General features: G+C 37.9%; 1 protein-coding gene across 1 annotated transcript in view; it reads right to left on the bottom strand.

The window, feature by feature from the left end:
• Window positions 1-17,561, bottom strand: part of agtpbp1 (ATP/GTP binding carboxypeptidase 1) — a 289,350-nt gene that overhangs the window by 133,681 nt on the left and 138,108 nt on the right. The window contains exons 6-9 of the mRNA XM_059644629.1: window positions 17,258-17,321; window positions 12,336-12,482; window positions 5,444-5,575; window positions 4,903-4,996 (exon numbers count right to left, since the gene is read on the bottom strand). Of these exons, the coding sequence (XP_059500612.1) occupies window positions 4,903-4,996; window positions 5,444-5,575; window positions 12,336-12,482; window positions 17,258-17,321 (437 nt within the window). The remainder of the gene's footprint in view (window positions 1-4,902; window positions 4,997-5,443; window positions 5,576-12,335; window positions 12,483-17,257; window positions 17,322-17,561) is intronic.

The raw sequence follows: 17,561 nt of genomic DNA, 5'->3' as shown, positions 1-17,561 counted from the left end.
CACTTCCGGTTTTCCTTCGTGGAAGATACACAGATGAAAGGAAGGACAAAGAAAGAGAGCTTGGAATGCCCTGGGATCTCATCCTCAGACCAGGGCGAAAGGTGCTGAGGGTGGACACAACATCAGACAGCGTAAATGTTTACACTGACTGCTTTTGTGCAGAATGCTGGACATTTCAGGGTAAAGCAACAGAACTAATCAGGGTGAGGGAGGCAGACAATCTATCCCACAGCTATAGGGAAATCTTGACAAAAAGAAGAGTAATTCCTTTTCCCACAAATGAGGCATCTAAGTCAACAACTTACTTTTGGATACAAAAGCCACACAATATCTTCTGGTGCGCAAAATGTATAACTTGTCAACCAGTGAGCACTGAAGGCCAGGATTTTCGTCAACAATATCAACAGAGAGTATACACCTCCTCCTTCCATTTGGGCGCACCTGTGTTGGCTTATTATCTAGTAGTGTAACTGTAGGGGTTATCCGCAGTTTACCTGTGGATGGAATTGACTGACTTCTGATGCTTGATTTAGCCACAGCAAATGTAGCTTTTACAATGGTCATGGAATGGCTAAGTGAAGTCAAGGAGACAGACCATTTGCTGAAGACGTGCCAGGAAATATTCCTCCCTGCACAGCAATCCAAGTAATGGTTAAACAAGTTCCACTGGTGGAGGTCAATCTGGCATCGCAGACAGGTATCTGGGCACTTTCTGGGGTATTTGGATAACCTGAAGGAAATGTTCAGTCAGTCCTCTTTGATCAGGGCTTACTAAGTCACCCCAGAATTCAGAGAAGCAGTACAATGGGTTCAAACCAAAGTTGAAGCAGGGCAAGTTTCCGAATGCTACTGCATAGAAACAGGATTAGAATCACAGAGTCATAGAGCTATACAGCATGGGGACAGACCCTTCAGTTCAGTTCATCCACGCAGACCAGATATACCAAATTGTACTAGTCCAGCATTTGGCCCAAATCCCTCCAAACCCTTCCTGTTCATATACCCATTCAGGTGCCTCTTAAATGCTGTAATTGTACCAGCCTCCATTTCATCTAGTAGCTCAGTCCATACACGCACCACCTTCTATGTGAAAAATTTGCCCCTTAAGTCCCTTCTAAATCCTTCACCTCTCGTCTTAAACCAATGCCCCTCTAGTTTGCACTTGCCAACCCAGGGGAAGTGACCTTGGCTATTCACCCTATCTATGCCCCTCATGATTTTATAAACTTCTATAAGGTCACACCTCAGCCTCTGATGTTCCAGCCTATTCAGCCTTCTGCTGAAAAAGTGGACAGCTTCACATTAATTTGCAGACAAACAATGGACAGTTGTCCACTAAATTGTGGTGTGACCCAAATATTGTCAGGATATGCTGAGGACAGCCCATGAATTTCCCATGGCGTGGCATGTAGGATCTCATGATGCAAGCATATTACTGACTGAGAGTTCACAAAGACAAAATGCAGTTTCATAAAATTGGCCAGATTGTTGAAAAATCACAACCCACAACCCAATTGGCACCTCTAATTCCCAAACCAGTTTTTGGGGAGCCATTTAATAGAGTGCCAGTAGGGTGCATATGACCAAAACCAAATGCAAGACAACTGTATATCCTTACTGGTGATAATGGGAACTGCAGATGCTGGAGAATCCAAGATAACAAAGTGTGGAGCTGGATGAACACAGCAGGCCAAGCAGCATCTCAGGAGCACAAAAGCTGACGTTTCAGGCCTAGACCCTTCATCCTTACTACTTGGGGTATAGTACTTTAGTTCCTAGAGGCCATATCCTAAAGAACAATTTCTGCCAAGACACAAGTACATTAGTTAACCTAATTTTTCCTCTTGATTTGGATAAATGATATACATCCAATTGGATAAGGTTCCAAATGGATGTCAAAAATTTTCAAGAAGTTGTGAAGAGTCTGGGTGTAAATAATTATAAATTCTTTGTATAACACTGAAGAATGCAAGGGGCTTTAGGACAATCCCATCAAATCCTGAAAACGATGATCAGGACATACTGTCATGAACATGCCCATGACTGGGAGAAAGACTGGAATTTTTTTTGTTTGCTTTCTTCATTTAGCAGGCGAGTATGCTGACTTTAGTCCTTTTGAATTGGTTTATGGACAATGATAAGTCATCTGAAGCTAATGAAAGATAAGATTTTAGAAGAGATAGACAAATACTTCGTATTAGATTTTCTATCCATGTTCTGGGAGCAGTTCAGGAACTCCTTAAAGTTCCACAAACAACCATGAAGAAATAGGCTAAAAACCATAACAATACTCAAATATTTAAACCAAGTAATGATGTGCTAGTTCTAGAGCCTTTACTGAGTTAACTGCTAACAGCTCAGAAGAGAGGTCTACAAAGGAAAATGAAAACAACTGATAAAGTTAATTAAAACAAAGAACTACGGATGTTGAAGATCTGAAACAAAAAGAGTATTCTGAAGGAGGGTCACTGGACTCGAAATGTTAACTCTGCTTTTTTCCCCACAGATATTGCCAAACCTGCTGAGTTTCTCCAGCAATTTCAGTTTTTGATAAAGTAAATTATTTTATTGACACCCCAGATTGCCAGAAAGAGGATCAGCTATGTTGCCTCATTATAATGAATTGATGCCCTGTCAAAAGAAGGATGAGCATAGATGGATAGTAAGAACAGTGCAGGATGAAAGGGAAAGTGAGGATAAAGCAGGAGGACGCACGGACAACGTCAAAACAGTGCCATTTACCATCCTGTAAGCTAACACTGAGCAATTAGAGAGGTGAGACACCATGATTTCATATTCAGAGACACAGCAACGAGGAGATCTACTCAGGCTAATAACAGAAATTAAAAGAGTTTGTAAGAACAAACCGGATGGGCAACCTTAGCAATATGTGATGTGGATGTATGAGGATCCTCTACTAAAGAACATTGTCAACACAGTTCGGTGACACAGGCTCAAGTGAAAGCAAAAGTCCATATTGGAAAAATGCTTAACTCAACCGAGTCAAAGCAGCTGGATTCCTCACTAATGCCTGATTGTGTTGATGAAAAATCTGTTTGAACAAAAAGGTTAATATAATAACAAAACTAAGTTCCTACCCAATTGTTCATTTAAAAGACTGCATTCACAGAGTTGGCAGAGCCACACTTCTTCCCAAAGTAGATTTTTTCAAGGGATACAGACTAGTTCCTTAAACATCTTTGACAAACCAAGACGGTCTTTTCCAATGCCGAATGATATCCTTCGGTTAAAAAAGTTCTCATCAACCTTCCAGAGATTAATGAACAATGTAGTAGCCTATATTTCAAGTTGCGTTTCCCCGATGATGCACTATTATACCGTTTCAATGTGAATAAACCACTTGGAACAACTGAAAGTTCTGTTCAGTAAGCTACAGTTAGCTGTTTCAGTAACAAACCTTACCAGAAATAAGTCTGCCAAAGTGCAGGTAATTGCCCTAGGTATACAGTAAGGCAAGGACAAGTGCTGTCGTGAAGAGCAAAAGTACAATCATTACAGGAGTTCCCTGTCCAAGACTAAAAGAGAAATGATAAAGTTTCTGGTGATGTGCTGATACAGAGCTAATGGCACTGGACTGGTAAACCACAACCCAGGATAATGTTCTAGGAACATAGGTTTCAATCCCCCAATGGCAGATAGCAAAATTTGAATTCACTAAGAAAAACTGGAAATAAAAACATAAAAGCGGGTGCCTACTTCACAGTGTTAATCATGGCGAGTAGCCAAGTAGCACTTAAAAGGCACGGTCAGAAGGTGAGGGAACCAACTAGAAAGCTGCAGATATTTGTCCTTGACAAGTTCAAGCCACACACCATTCTGATTTGGAATTATACTGCTGTTTCTTCACTGTCACTCAGTCAAAATCCTGGAACTCTCTTTCTAACAGTACTACACCAAGATATCTCTATGTACTAAGGACTGCAGCAATTCAAGAAGGCAGCGCATCACCACCTTCTCCAGGGCAATTAGGGATGTGCAGTAAATAATATTGGTCTAGCTAGTGAATCCCATGAATGAATGAAAAAAAGTGATAAACATTCCACTGATGAATTTACTAGAAAATAAAATCAAAGTACATTCCACTGATGAATTTACTAGAAAATAAAATCAAAATGATCCAGGGAGTGGCAAAAATATTTTAAAAGCTTGAAAACAATTTGACATATATGTCCACAATGGCTACAAGGATGAGAGTATACTGATTATAACACCGAGGTCTCTGTGGAAAAAAAGGTTAAAAATCAGACTGCTAGTCTATTTCAATGGAATTTACTGCTTGTACTGTTACTTAAAAAATTTCCATATTGCAGGGAAAACAAATTTAAATGCTGTTGTTTTGTCTATATTTAGACTTCCATACTTTGATCTGTTTGTTAACCAGCTCTGCAACTTTGTTGAATAAGACTTCTTCTTTAACAAATCAATAATCTTGCTGTTTATTAGAGAAATCTGCTTAATGTGACTGTAATACAGAGAAAGTAAATATTTGGTCATGTTGGGGTAACTCGACAGATCATTTAAGTAAATGTTGCGACCAGTGGAGCAGTGTGAGTAGAGAGAAACAGCACACTCTGACTTTTCTTTTAGAACCTGTTCACTACCTTTGAAGGATATATTGACTTGGACCCTAAATCTCTTTGTTTTCCTATTGTTGCAGATTCTTACAATTCTGAAAATGCACTAATACATCTTCCTTTAGGTCAACATTCAAAGATTAGTGCTTGTACAATGCATCTCTCAACATGTAAAATTTTCATCTAAAATCAACAAAACAGTGTTTTTGGCATCTATTATAAGGAATAAAAAGGAAAAATGGCATATTAATTTAAATATTACTTCTCAACTTATTCACGCTTTTCATAACGTTCTTATATTACTTACTTTATAAGACTTGTGTTCTTCCTGTTAAAAGGACCAATAATCTTGAACATAAGTTCCACAACACCATTTTTACCCAAAGACACAGCATTGACAGCTAAAAAAACATGGAAATTTAAATGGAACATGTATAGCCATTAAAACTAAAATAAACTCTAGAAATTTTTTAAAAATCTAGTACGTTTAATAATTTACAGGTTATTTTAACTGATTTTAGAATAACTTTGAATATATTCTAATCAGTTTTGACTGTACTTCATTAAGCTAAGGTGCTTTTACATGTATAATTGCATTTAATCTGACCCAAGTTTGCACACAAATCATAATGGACAAATATTGTGATAGCCCATTACCTTATCGAATTCTATAAAATATACCAGTTTTCAATACTTTTAGTTGGTAATTTTCCCTCTTTCCACGATATGTCCCTATCACTTTGGACTGATATGACTAATTCCTGGCATTCAGTCAGCCTATGAAATGTTCAGTGACACGAATGCTGTATGAATACGCAGATACATAATACTTTCCGTACTTCACTTACAGTTACTGGAATAAACCCGCAGCAGCTGCAGACAAGGTAAAATCAGCTTGGAGTTTTGGAGGTTTTGTTTCACTAAATTCAGAGTTATGCCCAAGGCTCCATTAATCCTGGCTTTGACTCCAAACTTTTTGTCTATTCAAAGAAACAAAGAGAACAAATAGAGTATGAAGGATTTAAGTAAATCTCACAGTTCCTTTCCTTTTGAAGATTTTTAAAAAATAGATTTCGAACTGATATTTTAACTAAATGCCAATTAGTTTTGTAGCATTAATTATTCCAATGTGTAAGACTTTCTTTGAATTAAGTTTTGAGATGTCAGAGAACAATATCATTTATTAGACTTTATGAATAGTGATACTTATAAAAAGTAAGAATTACATGGAATAAAGTCACTTACATGAAAACATGATTCTGTCGTGCCACATGCAAGAGAATCCTGTGCAACTCTGAATCTTTTAACTGAAGAGTATTAATACTCACTACCAATACACACAAACTTTCTATTTTTGAATTGTGGAGAGAAAAAAACTGCATCGATTTTGTTTTCTCATCACACCACAATTTGTGCCTTTTCTAAGAGCAGATAAAGAGTCAATCTGCATTAAAATCCGTATTAGCAATAATTGCAAATAGAAAATAACTTTCATCTTACATTAATTCCTGTAATTACATAGATTTTTCACCAAACAATCCATGCTGGCAGTTTGGCATCACTCAATCCTGATCCTGTCATTTTTCATCTAATTCTATCAGCATAACTCTCTATTCACATCCCTCAATCTATTTCGCTTATCCTTAACTGTTTCAATATTGTGTCCCAGCAGGTCTGCGATCATGAGTTACATGTTCTCATCACAATCTGAGTAAAAATGTCTTCTGAATTATGCCATTAATTTCCTGTTGTATTATAGAAAGCTTCCAGTTTTGTTCTTACCCATACTGTGTCTCTGTATCTAATCCATTAAAAGTATTCAGACCTGTTAGATCTCAATTGAGTAACTTCTCAGTCTAATATTTTGATTACCTTTCCTATTAGATAGAACGACTCATTTCTCGTATCACCCTGTAAATTATTTTTGCACTCTCCCCAGAGCTTTTACATTTTTTTAAAATTATGGTGACCAGAAATATACAGATTTAGGAATACAGGCTTTTGAAAGATCAATGCAAGAGTTAAATGACCTCACCATAAACCTAAATGCTTGACACCAAACAAAACCATGAGTTCGGAGTTTCTGCTTAATGCAGATATTGGTTGGCTACTGGTGGCTTAGCTAATCTCAAAAACACCCAATGGGGTGCAGTCACCCGTTTCACCTTACTTTCTCCTTGTGGATCTGGGAATGTTTGAACTCTTGCGATTTGCTTTGACTAATTTTCAGTATTAAGCTTTCTTGGACTAGTAGTACTTAAAAATGTCAGTTCGCTTTAACTGAATTCATTTAGTCGGTTTTTTTGAAGATAAAATGTTTAAAAACTAAGTTTTATTCATTTTTGCAACTTCTTGTCCCCTTCGTCCTGGATCTTAGATCACTATGGAAACAGAAAACTACCACAGAAGAAAGATTTGTGCTAAGCTAAAGCAGATAAAGGAGCTTCTAGCCCCTATGCCGGACCATACTCACTGCACTTGTTTCAGGAATATTGCCAAGGAGACTTGGGACAGTTTTGATGTAAAGGGGTCAGGCGAAAACATGTGAGAAGGAAGGGGCCATGCCTTTTACTAAGAGGGCAATTATGAGTAATAACAGTTGTTATTTGTAAATTGATACTTGAAAACTGCAATGTGTCATGTTTCACCAAATCTAAGTAGATTCATAACTACCATTAATAGTCTTTGAAGCATTGCAGATACATTAATCAGGATTTAAAATTTCTCACAAATAGTACTCTCTGTACAGTATAACCAATACAACCAAGGTCCAAATATGTTTAACATTACTCCTAAATTTTTAGTTTAATCCGTATAGAAGTAAACACTCATGTCTAATTTCCTTGTAGTCTGTCTGGCTTTGTTTAGCGACTTGTGACAAAAATAGAAATTGCAGGAAAAGCTCAGCAGGTCTGGCAGTAGCTGTGGACGGAAATCAGAGTTAGCCTTTTGGCTCGAGTGATCCTTCTGCAGAGCTGACAAAATTGCAATCTTAAGGATAACACATGGATCCAGCAAATCAAAGCATTGCAAATTTGAATTCATTTTTTAAAAACTGGAAATAAAATATTGCTGCTAGGGAAAGTACCTGTCAAATTATTGGATTGTCACCAAAATCCTACTTGGTTGACTAAGAAAGGAAATTAGCTATTCTCATCTGGGCTGGCCTTTGTAAGCCATGTCTCACAGCACTCACACCGCTGAGTTAGAAGATTTTACATCCAAGTCTCATTCTAGAGATTGCAGTAAGATTTTCCCTTTGATCTAAAGCTTTTTTCCTCTCTTTTATTACATTCGCAGGAAAATAGATAGCTAAGTTTGAGACTGCAGGGGTAGTGGAAGATTGGCAGCCAGCAGGGAGTACAGGGTTTAGAGTGAATTAAGGCCATGCCATGTCAGGACAGGACAGGCAGCATTTTAGGAGCAGGAAAGCTGACGTTTCAGGCCTAGACCCTTTCTGATGAAGGGTCTAGGCCCGAAACGTCAGCTTTCCTGCTCCTAAGATGTTGCTTGGCCTGCTGTGTTCATCCAGCTCCACACCTTGTTATCTTGGATTCTCCAGCATCTGCAGTTCCTATTATCTCAGAAGAGGACAGGACAGGACAGGTTTGATTGAGAAAATTTCTATTTTCCTGTCCATTCTTGTAAGATTTTATGTATGCTCTTTTCTAAAGGACTTTATTCCCTTAAGTACACAGGTATCAGATCATTTGTTACAATGCATACTGAAAAGAGATTGAATTATGGAAGGGTCATACAGTACTGTACCTGCCAAACATGTTCAATATAAACTTACAGCAAAAGTCACTGAATATCAGGAAGCAGTAAGAATCCTTGATTATCTTTCCCTGTTAATCAAAGTATGGTAAGGACAAATATAAATCCAATCAACTAAGAAAAAGTTAATGACCTCAGAACACAGAAAACATTGAACTTTCAACCTTCTAGTTCTCTTTGTTCAACTACTAACCGCTTTCAATAGCTAAGGCATCTAAAGCCTGGCAATCCATGTTGTTGAAGTTATGGTTTATTTGTTCATCTCCTTCATTCCTGATATTTGTACACTTATATTTTATTATAACAACAATCAGACCATAGTCATCCATTGACATCACGTGTAAAGATGACATAATTGAAAGCGCACTAAGTTGCTAAAATACATGATTCACAGCAGAAGCAGTGATGCAAAGACCAGAAAGGACGGACCTTCTGCTAATCCAACCAAAACTATGGATATGCTACGAGGACGACACCTTTGTCATCATTAAACGGACCATACTAGAGGAGACACACAAACTTATAACAACTTATAACAGTGGAATAAAATTCACCAGAGAGAAGAAGAACGAACAGCTCCCATTCCTGGACATCATGGTAGAGTGCAAGACATAAGGGGAACTCCAAACAAAAGTTCACAGAAAAGCCACACACACAGACCAGGTACTGAACTTCAACAGTAACCATCCCAACACACACAAACAAAGCTGTGTGTGAGCACCACTTAAATGGGCAACAATACACTGTAGCAACACAGAACTACACCAAGAGAAGGAAGAATATCTCTTCCAGGCTTTCAAGGGTAATAGATATCCAAAAAACTGGGTCAGAAGGTGCCTACACGAACAACATCAGGAAGATTTTACACGCCCCCGACACACTCATCTCACTACGCTACATCAAGAACACATTGGAACTAACCACAAGACTCCTATAACCGCTGGGCATCAGAGTGGCACACAAGTCCAGGTCAACCCTACGACAACTGCTCACCCAAACTGAAGACCCACTCCGTGCCATGGACAGGACCAATGTCATCTATAAGGTCCCCTGCAGTGACAGTGAGAAACACTACATCGGACAAACAGGAAGGAAGCTAACAACAAGGGTACATCAACACCAACTGACAACAAAAAGACATGAACAATACTCACTCATCTCAATCCACATGGATAAGGAGAACCACCAATTTGACTCGGCCAACACCAAAATCCTGGGACAAGCTAAGTAGAGACAGGCACTGGAATTCCTAGAAGCCCGACACTCCACGAAGAAAGCCATTAATAAGCACATAGAACTCGACCCTCTAGATACTCTACTATGACGGAAAACTGTAAGTGAGGCAATCCAGCTTGACGGACTCCAGAGTTTAAAAACCATGCGGGAAAACACATCAACGTTTCACAGGAGGCTGCAGTGATGATGTTGCCCAGCATGGTGATGAAACATCTGTGGAACAACATACCAGCTCAGTGAGCCAACCAACCTCATAACTGCACTTTAACTGCACTCATAACGGATGGAATCACTTTAATAACCTGGGTTTGATTACTGATAACAAAAAAGCTGCATTCCAATAAACAATCGTGGAACCCAATTATCTAGGAGATGATCATCAGAGAAAAAAATGGTTAAAAAGTCAACTATAGGGTGAAAGCAAAGTATTAATGGATGCTGGAGAGGTGAAATAAAAAGGAAAAGCGCTGGAGAAACTCAGCAGGTCTGGCATATCTCAAGAGAGAGAGTTTATGTTTCAAGTCCAATGTGACTCTTTGGTACTAAGGAGGGTCTCCTCTCTTGTTAACTGAAGAACTCTATCATTAGTGATTAACTTTCTGTTATCGCCAAGCTAGAGAGGGAGGAAGAGTTTCAGTTACAAAACTCCACAATGAAAAACTATTAGAACTATGGGAGTTCTGACCAGAAACACCAATGTTGAACTGAAATAAAATCAGAAACTGCTGGAGAAACTGAACAAGCTGATTCTGAAGAAGTCACATTGTACTCAAAATGTTTTTCTCTTCTCAGATGCTGACTGACAAGATGGACTTTCCCAGAAGTTGTGTTTTATTTGAGATTTCCAGCATCTGCAGTGTTTGGCTTTTATGTTGAGCAGTCAGTTGGCAACCTCAGAACAGATGGAGAAGATCTGAAAGGACAACCTTGCAAGGCGTAAGCAGGTGACCCAAGAAATCTTAGCCTGCATACAAATCACTGACGCAGCACCCAGGCCAAGAGTTTTCGATTTATATCTTCTGCATTTTGATAAGTATTAGCATGGCCCTTCCATCAAAGGCACTCAGTGAGGGTCTGGATTAGGGATGGGTGGTCAACTAAAATCTATTCAGTCTTTGCCACTCTCCCCTTCCATATCTCCAACATTATTTACTTGTGGCCCAGGCAGCTTTGTAATCCTATGACTCTGACAGGTGTTCTTCGTAAAGTTTGGCACGACTGAGCACAAGGACTGCTGGCTCTAATTGATTAGCAGCACTCAGTGAGCAAAACCTCTACCCTCACTGCCTTGATTTCAGTGGAAGGCCTACCAGTGGCTTTGCCACTGCCTGACTGGCTTGCAGTTCAGGCTTTCCCTCAAAGAGGTAAACAGGCCCTCATCAGCTCTCCAGCTGGCAACTATACCTCAACAAGTTCACCCATTGTCTCTTTCCTGCACCATTGAGAAGATGGGACTTGGGACTCTGAGATCTGGACTTTTTTAAAAATCTTGTTTACCTTTTGGCTCTGTTAAATCTTTTAATTCTGGTTTTTGTAACCAATTGGGCACCAGTGAATGGTGACTTTGTACACTTTTTGCTTTACATTTGTATTCCTATACTTAATGCATGTGACCAATAAAAAATCTAAAGTAATCTAATCTAATCAGGTTTTCCACAAGGGTTATATATTTAGGCAAAGATTTTACATGTTGGAGAGATTGTACTCGGCAATCACAATCATCTCTGCAAAACAGTCTTCCTGGCAATGGTTTCTGTTAGCTTGCCATGTCAGAGTGCATTTTGAGTCAATTTAATTGGATGTTAGCTTGGAGTATTATTTAGTTAGCCCAACTCTCAGGACCCGTGCATTTATTGAAAGATTAAATTTCTATAATGTTTGGAAGGAGTACTGCTGCAAATGTTTCTTGTTAAACTAAAGCCTGCCAGTTCAGCCTAGCATTGTTCAAAAAGCATAAGAATCACCTTCGTGTCCTGGCCATCTAAAATGGATAAACTGGTCATTTGTTTATTGACGTTTGTACAATCCTGCTATGAGCAAGTTAGTTACTCCACTTGCTTATATAGGAACAATGATTATTTATCAATCGATTCATTCTCAAGCACTAAGTCATGCTGAAGATGCGCAAAGTGCTAGATAAATAATTATTTTTATTTCATGTAGCATTCTTTAAGATTTGTGTTGCTAACACACTGGGTAGGGTGAATACGTGTACCCAGTAAATCAGTTAGCTTTACCTGACAGTCTGGCAGCTTCTGTGGTCATTTTGTTCTGGTGCAAACTCACAAAACGAGGCTTATTTGATATATAATATTTGTATACAATTTAACAACTTTCTATGGTATGATTTTCATACATGACCTCCAAGCTAGGACCATTCCTGAACGGAGAACAGGGGTAAATGTTACCATTTGTTGTCCTGATTGACTGAGCCTGATTCCATTCTGTTAAAATCAACTGAACAAAATTGTACAAATTCTACAACAGTTTACAACTTCACTAGATTACTGGCCATTACATGAAGACAAGTATTTTATCCAGTAGCTACCAAAACAAATTGAAGTGTAGGCAGGCAAGCCCTGAATGTTTGGCAACTGTGTCAAATTACACGTTGCCACCTGGCACAATATGATCAAAATAGACCTGAAAACCATTGGCAATAGTTTGGAAAATATTTTCCTATCCTAAGGCAACTTCACATTTAGTTTAATGTGAAAGAAAACTCACCTTTTGGTCCAATCTTTGCAAGGATAGAATGTAGCTGTATCATAACCTCTTCATTTGGAGGAGAATCTTTACTGGCACTAAATAGCAACTGAAGTAGAATTTGGCTTCCTCCCTTCGAAACCAAAACACCACACCTGCGTCCTCCTCCTAGAAGAAAAAAATGGAATTTGTTTTTATTTTGCGTAATTCAATGTACATGCAAATATAACATCACGACAATGTCTTTTTTCGTATTAAGCAAATCTGGTTCTTCGGTCATTAGTCTAGATTGTTTGAAAATTCCCTCCACAGAATGAAAATCGCTGTGTGTCCGGAGAAAGATGTAGGCTAGACTAGGTAAGGATGTGGTTTCCTTCTGTAAATATCTTTCTGACAACCAGCAACAGTTTCATGGCCATCATTAGACTTTTAATTTTAGATGGTTATTGAATTGAAATTCCACCATTTGCCATGGTGGGAGTTGAATCCAGCTCCCCAGAACATTACCTGGATCTGTGGATTACTAGTGTAGCAATAATATCACTAAGCCATCACTTCTCCTAACTTGTTTCAGAGATAGTAGGAACTGCAGATGATGGAGAATCTGAGATGACAAAATGTAGAGCTGGATGAACACAGCAGGCCAAGCAGCATCAGAGGAACAGGAAGGCTGACGTTTCAGACCTGGGCTTCTTCTCTGCATGGTAGGAACATAGGGCTGGCTCTTATGTTTTCCTGGCTAATCCAGGTATGTCAAGCCTTTTGAAGGGATTGGATTTCCGCAATGTGGCCAGGCCAGATATTTTCTCTCACTTCTTTCACCAAATTCACCTCATTACCTACCTACCTTAACCATATGTGTCCATCAAAGCCATTTCTGGCATCATCTTACCATGCGCCATTTCAGAACAACCTGCTACTCAGCAAATATCCACCAAACGATTGGCATCCCTTGTTTCCATGCCAAATTAGAAAGGCCATTGTAAACCAGACAAGCCCTTTGCTGTCTTACAAGCAAAGGCAAAACAAGCTAGCACCGAACTCACTGGACTTTAGAAGAAATGAGATGTGATCTCACTGAAACTTACATGATTCTTGAGGGACTCAACAGTCATAAACATAAGACATGAATAAATAAACATTCACTAGCTACTTACCAATTAGCTGCCTCCTCCATGCTGGCATCAGTTGATAGGCAGTTACCATAAATGTTTTTACCTATCTAAACACTTTTAATTTTAATTTACTGAAATATTCAGAATCCTTTAATGTTACTGTCACATTAATGTCATCCCTAGAGCTGATTAAACGAACATTAATGATAATTAAATGAGAAATTATCAGTATAGCTTTAGAGTTTTATGCTAATTAATTGATCTATTATTAATTGAAATAAATCAACTATAAAGTAAATTAGAAGTGTACCACTATACTCATCTCCATGACCTCTTACCCTGTACCTTCACTTTGCAATTTCTTTCTTATCCTCTTCAAGCTCAACATTCGATCACCATGCTTCTCCTCCCATTTGTGCCGTTATTTTCTCAGGGTCCACAGCTCAAGTCAAGATGATGCATTCATAGGGATATTTAAACTCTTTCAATCCAGAACATGTTTTGGTTGGATCACTTTTGGTTGGATCAGGGTTTACTCTCTAGATGTTAGGTATGTAGCAATGATAATGTCAGCAGTAACCCAGAGGGTCAAGCTAATGTCCCTGGGACAGGGGCGGAATTTTATTTCTGATAGTGTGGCCAAGCGATCTCAGGCACTGGATTAAGGTCCAGCCTCTTTGGAGGCATGGGCCCAAATCACACCACCACCAAACTGTTTCAATGAACAAGTGGCCATTCTGATTTTGAGGGGTCTTGCGGCATAGTGGTAGTATCTCTACCTCCACATCAGGAGGCCCTGGATAAAAGCACCACCTGCTCTATTACAGCATCTCTGAACAGGTTAAGTAAAAAATATCTAATGGCACATGCCTAAATATCTTGTATTTTACTACATTACTGGTCATTTGGGTACCAAAGGTACATTACTTTGATTGCTGGTATTACAGTACAACCTAGATCACATAACTGTACTTTCGTTGGCTTGTCCTGAAAAGGACAATACTCTCTGGAAGACCACTGAATGCTCCTAATACCTAAGGCTCCAAAGTAACCTGAAAAATAAACAGAGAAACCTGGACAAGCCTATTTAAATAGCCTTGTTTAAATCATTAACTCGCTAACTTTTGAGGTTGGTTGGCTAACTTTTGCTAAGCTGTAAATTGGCAAGAGGCAGTTTTCACAAAACATTTTCAATGAAAGATTTGAGAAATCAAGTTGTGATCTTCTGAAAAAAACAACAGTAGAGGTACTAAGCTCAATCATAAACTGGGAAGAGGGGGCTCCTTGTGACACTGCAATTTGCAAAACTGTGATGTCACTTGGTTTCCAAAGAATTTACCAAATCAAATTATACTCCCAAAGCACTCTTCACAACACCAGATTAATTACCACATAAATGAGAATGTAATAGTCGAACATTTCTGCTCTAACAATAATCTTTAAGTTTTCAAAGAACAAATCTATAGATAATTGCCAATTTTAATGAAGGATGTGATTAAATTGGGTTAACCAAGAACTGAAGTAAAACGAAAACCAGCATTACTTTATACAGCTACTCCAGTGTATGATGGCAATATAACTGGTACCATATTAAAAATATTTAATTTATGCATAAATGCCAATTCTGTCAATCAAAAAAGACAAAGCTTTGAAATAACACTATCAATTTTGATATGTCAGTCCTATCCGAAGAGTTGATTATCCTACAACATCAAGCAAAAAGCACTGATGTTTCAGTTATCTTTCAATATACTTACTGGCATACTTTGTATATTCTGCATCCTGTTTTTATTGTTCTGTGATGCCTATTCTGAGATGAAAGCTTGTTGAAAACTGCAGAACGTCAGTCATTTATGCACTGCATGCATCATCTACATTTCCAATACATTTTATCAGAACTGCTCATTAGCTGGTCTTGTCATGGGCTCTATTATTTCCAGAGGAACTACTGTAGGATACAGTGCACTTACCAGCAATTACACTTTGGAGCAGCCATACAACAACAGAGGCCTGATCTTACAAATTACTTTAGTGTAAAGAAAATTGAAGCTGGCTCGCTTAAAATATCAAGATTACTCCTAATATAAAAAAGGAATTGCTTTGCATTAAAACGTTCACACCACCTTCAGCACAAATTGAAGGTGGGGGATTAGCAAAAGTTTTATTTTAAGTGAATAAAGTTTCTTGTTCATTTGTGAATATTTAAAAACAAATGTATTAACAAAGCTTCCAGCAATTAGATTATCTAGTTATAGATCAACTGTTTTCAATTATCAGGTGACAAGTTCCTGCGATATGATGATTCTGAAGAGTTCACAAACTTCAAATGTTTTAAATAACTTCATAGGTAACAGAACAAGTAAAAAGACATAGAAGCTGCAATAATATTTTACCTTTAATATCAAAGTGCTTATTTCTATACTTACAAGAAAGTTACTTACACTTAATGGGTAGATGAGCAAGTTAGGATATGGCATAAATACTGCAATAAAACTTAAGAAAACTGACTAAAACTATAGTCAAATACAATTATATTATGACAAATAAATCTTGTATTTGTGAATTTTTAACTAAAAACCTGCTAAACATTTAAAACTGGAAAAAAGGATATATGTATGGAACCTTGTATTCAGTAATAATAGGAAGTTCATTTGTGGCTTTTAATAATGAGAATTGTTGAAGATGTTGTTATGTTTAATGCCCCATTCTCATTATTCATGGTCACCCATTTCACTTTATTTCAACTAAATTTCCACCCAGCACTACCCAATGATGAGAAGAGGGAAACTAAATATCTAAACACAGGTTTCATTCAATCTTAAATCATGTTTTATAGCAGTTTCTTGCTATCCATCAAAAATTGTCTCAAGTCATTTCTGTGCCCAATAAATTTTAGCCACATGCACTATTCCTTGAAAAAAAACCTCATAAATACGTACCATCATTCACAGCTAAATTTCAGTAATTTTCTTTTACCAAAGTTTGGAATTTTGGGATAAACTTAGTGGACACAGCACATGTTACTGCAGCTTCTAGACTTCTGGCCAGCAATTACTGCAATATGTTAACTGTCACAGTGATCACTGAGAATACTGACTAATAGAACAAGACACATTAAACATCTGCCACACACCCTGGAGAAGACAGTTGGATGCTGCTTGATCTTTGCCGTGATGTACCCGACAGTCACTGATTATTGATTAGGCTTGCTTTCTTCTACTGGCCTGGAGCAGCTGGTTGCCCTGTCAGCTGCCCTTCTCATAAAATATTTCTGGTGTTTCAATTGGGCTGAGTTTGAAATGTTTACATGTCATTTGGGCCATTTTGACAGATCATTGTCGAATAGTAGCCATAAAAACAAAGAACACACAAGCAAAAAACCTCTTTCCAATCCTGTACTTTTTCATACCATTTTGCTTACAAATGCACAAAAAATTTAAACTACAGATGTCTACAACCACTTAAATATCAAAATCTTATGTTTTGATTACTCAACTTCTTTGAATGCATCAAAAATACAATTGTCTCCATTTATCTGGCTAGCAAATATTGTACTTGACAACACTGTCTAAAGTAACTGTTAATGGACTGATCCAATAGTACCTTCCTCGACAACTTATTGCTGTAATGGGAAAGAAGAACATTTCACAACTCTACCACAAGTAATTTTTGAAGCTTTATTTTAGTAATTATTTTTGAATTTTCCTTAAATTCCTCCAAACTTTCAAAACCTTAGCGAAGAGTTGAATCCTGGAGGATGGATCAGGGCTGGAGAAACTGCCTTTAAATTCAGAATTAAATAAAAAAAACCTTTCTATTCAAACTTACCCACTGAAACCAGTTCATTAATTATGTTGAGGACATTCAGCGTAGTCTGTAGATCATGAGTGTTCTGAAAGAAGACAGATTATTTTTTCTTCACCATCAGTCAAAGGAATCCTACTGTGCATAAGCGGTTTCAATCTTTTAAACCAGTTATCAGAAGAATGTTATAAAAGACCAACACACCACAGTCATGACATCATTTTATTTTGCTGCAATGTGCCCTCAGGAAAGCACCAACTTCATACCTAAACGAGGAATTTGAATTTTTACTTCATCATTCACCTTGGCTTTGCAGAGAACTGCTCCG

This window comes from Stegostoma tigrinum, chromosome 3, assembly GCF_030684315.1.
Source record: "Stegostoma tigrinum isolate sSteTig4 chromosome 3, sSteTig4.hap1, whole genome shotgun sequence".
In the NCBI taxonomy this organism is placed as follows: Eukaryota; Metazoa; Chordata; class Chondrichthyes; order Orectolobiformes; family Stegostomatidae; genus Stegostoma; species Stegostoma tigrinum.
Note: the sequence above shows the minus strand (reverse complement) of the source record. Positions and strands in the feature narration are given on the sequence as shown.